A 6,859-nucleotide genomic window follows, 5' to 3' on the forward strand; every position below is an offset into this window, starting at 1 on the left:
AGACGTCTATTCCAGACGTGTTTTCAACGTCTAAGCTTAGACGTGTTTTGAACGTCTATGTTTAGACGTTGTTTCAACGTCATGACATAGACGTCTAAAATCAGTCTAGAATGGGGTGAAAAGTGAAAGTTTGGTAGACGTCTATTCCAGACGTGTTTTTAACGTCTAAGCTTAGACGTGTTTTGAACGTCTATGTTTAGACGTTGTTTCAACGTCATGACATAGACGTCTAAAATCAGTCTAGAATGGGGTGAAAAGTGAAAGTTTGGTAGACGTCTATTCCAGACGTGTTTTTAACGTCTAAGCTTAGACGTGTTTTGAACGTCTATGTTTAGACGTTGTTTCAACGTCGTGACATAGACGTCTAAAATCAGTCTAGAATGGGGTGAAAAGTGAAAGTTTGGTAGACGTCTATTCCAGACGTGTTTTTAACGTCTAAGCTTAGACGTGTTTTGAACGTCTATGTTTAGACGTTGTTTCAACGTCATGACATAGACGTCTAAAATCAGTCTAGAATGGGGTGAAAAGTGAAAGTTTGGTAGACGTCTATTCCAGACGTGTTTTTAACGTCTAAGCTTAGACGTGTTTTGAACGTCTATGTTTAGACGTTGTTTCAAAGTCATGACATAGACGTCTAAAATCAGTCTAGAATGGGGTGAAAAGTGAAAGTTTGGTAGACGTCTATTCCAGACGTGTTTTTAACGTCTAAGCTTAGACGTTTTTTGAACGTCTATGTTTAGACGTTGTTTCAACGTCATGACATAGACGTCTAAAATCAGTCTAGAATGGGGTGAAAAGTGAAAGTTTGGTAGACGTCTATTCCAGACGTGTTTTTAACGTCTAAGCTTAGACATGTTTTGAACGTCTAAGCCTAGACGTTGTTTCAACGTCATGACATAGACGTCTACCAAACTTTACATTAAAGCATGACCGTTGAAAATGCATTGTTTAAACATTAACACATCAATAACATGGAATAGTCAAAAGTTAGCAGTTTTTATAATTTCTTTTTATTTTAAAATACTAAAGGCTGGCCCAACACACATACATAGCAACTGAACATTTTGAAGATTAAAGATAGAGCTGATAGCGGATCTATTTGAGCTAAGGGGCGGCGCAGAGAGGGTTGCATCCTCCCAGTCTTCGGCACTTCGAGACAGCCGGAGAGGCGCAGAGGGGGTCGCATCCTCCCGGTCTTCAGCACGGGACGTCCAACACTCCTGGACAGCCACTGACAGGGAGACAGGGAGACGGGACAGGCGTTAATACAACTCACGTGATTGTGATGGGCGGACATAGCAATAGATACAAGTGGTAAGCATTAGTAGGTTACAGCAGTAGGGATGACCCCCGGAAATATTGTGTCTATTACTAGGCTTGCTTAAATTGTGAAGAAATGAGAATATGAATTAAGATTTTTCTTTGCATCTTTGACAGTGAATAACACCATGCTAATAATGACCAAACATTAAAAACTGCCACTGATCTCGTTCAGTACCTTCTTGAGATCATGTGTACAAAAAAGTCTAAGGAAATTAATAAAGGGAATATGATTAAACCGAAGGTTCTGTAGATACAGTACTGAATTCTCCCATCCGGACCAATGCCATTAGAAATATTATAGAATAAGGCGGTTAGGTGGCCGAGCGGAGATTGCGTTCGTCACCAGCCCCGGAGCTGAGCTGGATTTGCCTGTTCGAATCCAGCTCACAGCTCCGGGGTTGTCACCAGCTTGGCTGGCCGTCTGCACTGATACAATTGGCTGTATCAGAGGGTGGGAGAAGCTGGCGGGGTGGGTCCGGGTCGTTGTAAACAGCGACTCCTACAGTTCGGTCGGGGCGCCTGCTAAGCGTGGATTGGACGTGAGGGGGATAGTGTGGTCCTCCCACACGCTACGCCCTCTCAATGAGAATCCGCGCTGCCAGGTGAAAAGAAGCGGTGATTGGCTGGACGTGTGTCGGAGGAACCACGTGGTAGCCTCCACTCTCCCAGATGATCTGACTGTGGGGGGTAAGTGCGCAGCGACCAGGAAGGGACTGGGAATTGGCATACGACTAACATTGGGATGGGAGAAAATCGGAGGAAAAATGGAGGGGGAAAAAGACCAATAAAGAAAGAAATATTATAGAATAGGAGGCGTATAAATTACCTTATTATAGCCAATTCGCACATTTATATATATATATTTACATATATTAGCTACATAAATATACTGTAACAGGTTAAGCCTTTGAACATTAAGGCAACTAGGTAAATAAAATATTGCTCCACTTCTACAAGGACATTTGCATATTCTTGGTATCTAGGGACATCTATGGACCTCAGGGAACGTAGTCACAGTGTCAGAAATATTGTGTCTATTACTAGGCTTGCTTAAATTGTGAAGAAAGGAGAATATGTAAGATTTTTCTTTGCATCTTTGACAGTGAATAACACCATGCTAATAATGACCAAACATTAAAAACTGCCACTGATCTCGTTCAGTACCTTCTTGAGATCATGTGTACAAAAAAATCTAAGGAAATTAATAAAGGGAAGATGATTAAACCGAAGGTTCTGTAGATACAGTACTGAATTCTCCCATCCGGACCAATGCCATTAGAAATATTATTATAGAATAGGAGGCGTATAAATTACCTTATTATAGCCAATTCGCACATTTATATATATATTTACATAAATATACTGTAACAGGTTAAGCCTTTGAACATTAAGGCAACTTAAAGGAACACTCCCAACATTTTGGGAAATTAGCTTATTAAACATCTTCCCTGGAGTTAGACATGCATGCATTGCATTAGGCTTAGGGAACACCTGGACCGTTAGCCTAGCTTAGCTTCATCCGTGGAAGTAGGTGCTACATTAAGCCTAGTTCCCAACAGTCATGAAATACAATACCTCTCCTATCTCTCCTCTGCTCTCTGCCTCTAGACATTTTTTAAATTCCGTTATCCGTTCCAACATACACGGTAGAGGGCAGTCTCCTTAAAGGCCCACTTGTCTCGTAGACCACCCTTTTAAATTAAAACGGGACATGACTGCATTTGTCATGAGTCTCTAAGAGAAAGTCATGACATTAATAATTCAAGCAATTCAACAAGTGACTAGTCAAAACAAATACAAATTGAAGGGAAAAGCTGTACTAGGACTACAAGTGTATCACCAGTTTCATAAAACCCCTTCCTCCCATTGTTTTTTGTTGCATGATGATCATGAACACATTTATTATGCATTGTATTTTTTGTTTAAATGTCAACATCATCTGTCCATCCTCAGTACATTTACTATCGATATAATATACGCGTCTGACTTAATCTGGTCTTTCCAAACATAAACACAGAAAGTGAGAACGCATGCCTGCCTGCCTCAACCTGCATCTTTGTACATGCATATAAATACCTGTCCATCATCTTGTTAGTGCAGTCGCGGACACTCTTTCCCCCGATCCCCGTCAATGTGGATATCTGAATAAGAAAAAACCAAATTATATGTATATTAATGTAACATCATGTACAATACAATTTAAATCCTTTGAACATATGAGTCAGTAATCCCTATCCTAGGAAACGATTTAAAAGTCACCATTTTTTCCCTGATGTCCGCCCTCCCAAGGTCCTCCTCAAGCAGGTTCAACGCCTCCTCTGTCTGGCAGGGGTGTATGTCGACCCTCCCATCCGGATGAATTTCTTTGTGGAGTTTTTTGATATCATCCTTGATTTCCAGGAGGGTCTCCATCACTTTTCTCTGGAACCCTGATATAAATGACAATTATTAGTTAAATGTAGTGAAAACATTCCGTACTTCAAATAACCACAAATATTGTGCAAAACAACTCAAACCGTTTGTGACTGAGGGCGTTTTAATGTATTCTCCCATACTTCACAGAGGAATAAACTCAAATTACATGCTAAGATTTTATCACTGTTAGTTGTTGAAACAACGGTCACCAGTGTCTAGGCATTTTTACCCAACTGTAAGAATGTTTACACCAGCAATAACTTATAATATGGTAAATTCTATTTATAATCTTAGTCTTTTCAGGCAGAGGAAATTTGTCTCTCCTGGGAGTGGGCCTTGTCTGGGGTACATCTGAAACAAGTACAGAATATTTCTGTGACATGCTACAGAAGCTTCAATACACGGGTGCGTTTATGGGGGACCCTGGTGTAAACAAGACGAAAGTCTTTCTCTGGTCTGCATGCCCTTAACAATTGTATGTATTGAGCTGTACTGTACCCATTCTGCAATATGTTAATAAAGTTTTAAATCAATCAATCAATAAATAAATAGCATTTTTATGAAACTATTGTATATTTGTATGTCTCTAAATGTTTTGATGAATTGAAAATAGAAGACCCTTATGTAAAAAAGCCGAAAGTCTTTTTCTAGTCTTCATCCTCCAGTCCACTGTTGTTGTATTGAGCTGTACTGTATTGTACCCATTCTGCAATCGTTAATAACGTTTTCATTCATTCAATCATTCAGCCGGCAACAGAATAATTTTGATTGACAGTCGAGTCTGCCAATTACGTCACATCGCTTGCACCCGCCCTGCTGTTCTTAGCACCAATCGGCAAGCGCTATGTGTTTTTTACTTTCCTGAAAGTCCTCCATTGATTTTGATGAGAGCTCAGCTCAACGACAATTTTCATAGCACCACGACATTGTGTCGCACTGTACAGCCTTGGTTGTAGGCTAAAGTTTTACAATTTTTTTTATCCAATTTGTATTGATTAATTTAGGAGTGAAATGCCAATGAAGGTTGAAATCACTACTCACAACGTTGCTCCCAGATATTATTTTTCACTCGCAACGGCCAAATTAATAGGCAATTTGCAATCATCTCGTCGCAGTGTACAGCCCTGCAAACATTAGAGCTGCTACGTCAGCCATCAAATGTTACAGCTAACACTAGTTGCGTTAATCAACGCAACTAATACCAACAGCAGTGGAAACAAGAGATGGTGGGATGATGTCACAATTTACCAGCTCTGGTGTAGAACCAGTTCTCATCATTAGGGGCCAGCTCCTTGTGTTTAGCCAGCTTGACCAGGTCCACCCAGTCTGGCACCTTCAGCTTTCCTGACCTGGTGACCGAAGAAATGTATCATAACTGTGGAATATGCTTTTTTATATTCTTTTAATAGTGTGACTGTCACACCCTTGGAGGAAATTAATTAAGTCAACTCACTTTTTCAGGAAGGCCGCCAGGGCACGAACAAACTCCTGTAGGTTGACATCTTTCACTGACGCCCGGCATCTGGACACATGCAACAGAACGTTACATTTTAAATAGGGATTAACATAAGTATTTGACCTCTAGACTAACGTACAAGTGTCTTCTCAATACAAGTATATTCGATTTAGTTACACAGGATATTGGCAGCAGGTCACAGCATAATTTAAATCAATCTCCTTTCAAATAGGCCAAGTTTTTAATAAGAAAGAGAGAAAAAATACCAACAAGGAGCAATAACAGGGTCTGCTGTAAATATAGCCTATTTTGTGTCTTAATTTGTTATGTTATCCTACACTTTAAGCTGTCTGATATTTCCATTACCTGTAACTCTTGGGTCTCTTTCTCTCCTTCTCTGCCTCCTCCCTGAGTCTGCACAGTCACCATATCTCACGGGTGACTCACGGGCTTCCCCATTTACACTCACCTCGCTAAATTCACGCACCTCAGGACATCTGGGTCACTGAGATTCGGAGATTCTGTGCATATTGATAATATTTTCAGATATGAATGCATTGAAATAATATACTTAGTGCATAGTTTAAAATACGTCTTAGCTTAGACAAGATTATCCTGGGCTGAATGCGAGCGATGGATAGACGTCACATAAAATCTTCGAAAATATCGTGCTCATATATTTGTAGGTGCGTTTGCAGGATGCCTCTGTCCATATTGATAATATTTTCAGATGTGAATGCATTGAAATAATATACTTAGTACATAGTTTAAAATACGTCTCCAAAAAAACACGATTTGGCCCGGTTATACGAGAGCTATGAAAAACGCTTGGTTGAAAAGACGGCTTTTGCTCACTGGGCTGCTTTCACTGCGACAATACAGACGGTTAACCATTTCACTGTAACCGTCTGTAGTGTGCAGTGGTGCGTTATTGAAAGCATCTGGGGTGACACGCACCACGTGCACGCGCGCTCCCGGCGCGTGCGCGCGCTCCCGCGAATGCGCATTTAATGTCCCCTCGCTTGGGCACAGACTAAAGACAGTGCCTAATTGCCTCTACGAATGGAATGTAACACGTCTTCACAACAAGTTAGGTGTGAATGTGTCTGAGAACGTATTTAACACACCTGACGACCGGCGCTATTGATATGCAAATAGCGAGTGAGCTTGCACACCGTGCTACCCCGTCCCATGAACAACGCATGCCTGGTAGTGTGGTAGTGAAAGGGTTAACCTTCTGTAGTGTGGTAGTGAAAGGGTTAACTTTCTGTAGTGTGGTAGTGAAAGGTTAACCTTCTGTAGTGTGGTAGTGAAAGGGTTAACCTTCTGTAGTGTGGTAGTGAAAGGGTTAACCTTCTGTAGTGTGGTAGTGAAAGGTTAACCTTCTGTAGTGTGGTAGTGAAAGGTTAACCTTCTGTAGTGTGGTAGTGAAAGGTTAACCTTCTGTAGTGTGGTAGTGAAATGGTTAACCGTCTGTAGTGTGGTAGTGAAAGGTTAACCTTCTGTAGTGTGGTAGTGAAGGGTTAACCGTCTGTAGTGTGGTAGTGAAAGGGTTAACCTTCTGTAGTGTGGTAGTGAAAGGGTTAACCTTCTGTAGTGTGGTAGTGAAAGGTTAACCTTATGTAGTGTGGTAGTGAAAGGGTTAACCATCTGTAGTGTGGTAGT

The 6,859-nt window shown here is 41.0% G+C and overlaps 1 protein-coding gene across 1 annotated transcript; it reads right to left on the reverse strand.

The window, feature by feature from the left end:
* Positions 1-1,004: 1,004 nt before the first annotated feature.
* Positions 1,005-5,653, reverse strand: LOC311229895 (uncharacterized protein; the record flags this gene model as incomplete). Its single annotated transcript, XM_084315964.1, has 6 exons — positions 1,005-1,231; positions 3,400-3,464; positions 3,583-3,752; positions 4,987-5,087; positions 5,192-5,260; positions 5,631-5,653. 6 exons carry the CDS (start codon positions 5,651-5,653, stop codon positions 1,198-1,200), a joined length of 462 nt encoding a protein of 153 aa, XP_084172090.1. The 3' UTR covers positions 1,005-1,197.
* Between the last annotated feature and the right edge of the window lie 1,206 nt (positions 5,654-6,859).

Source organism: Notolepis coatsorum (genome assembly GCF_963971535.1).
Source record: "Notolepis coatsorum genome assembly, chromosome: 6".
Taxonomy (NCBI): domain Eukaryota; kingdom Metazoa; phylum Chordata; class Actinopteri; order Aulopiformes; family Paralepididae; genus Notolepis; species Notolepis coatsorum.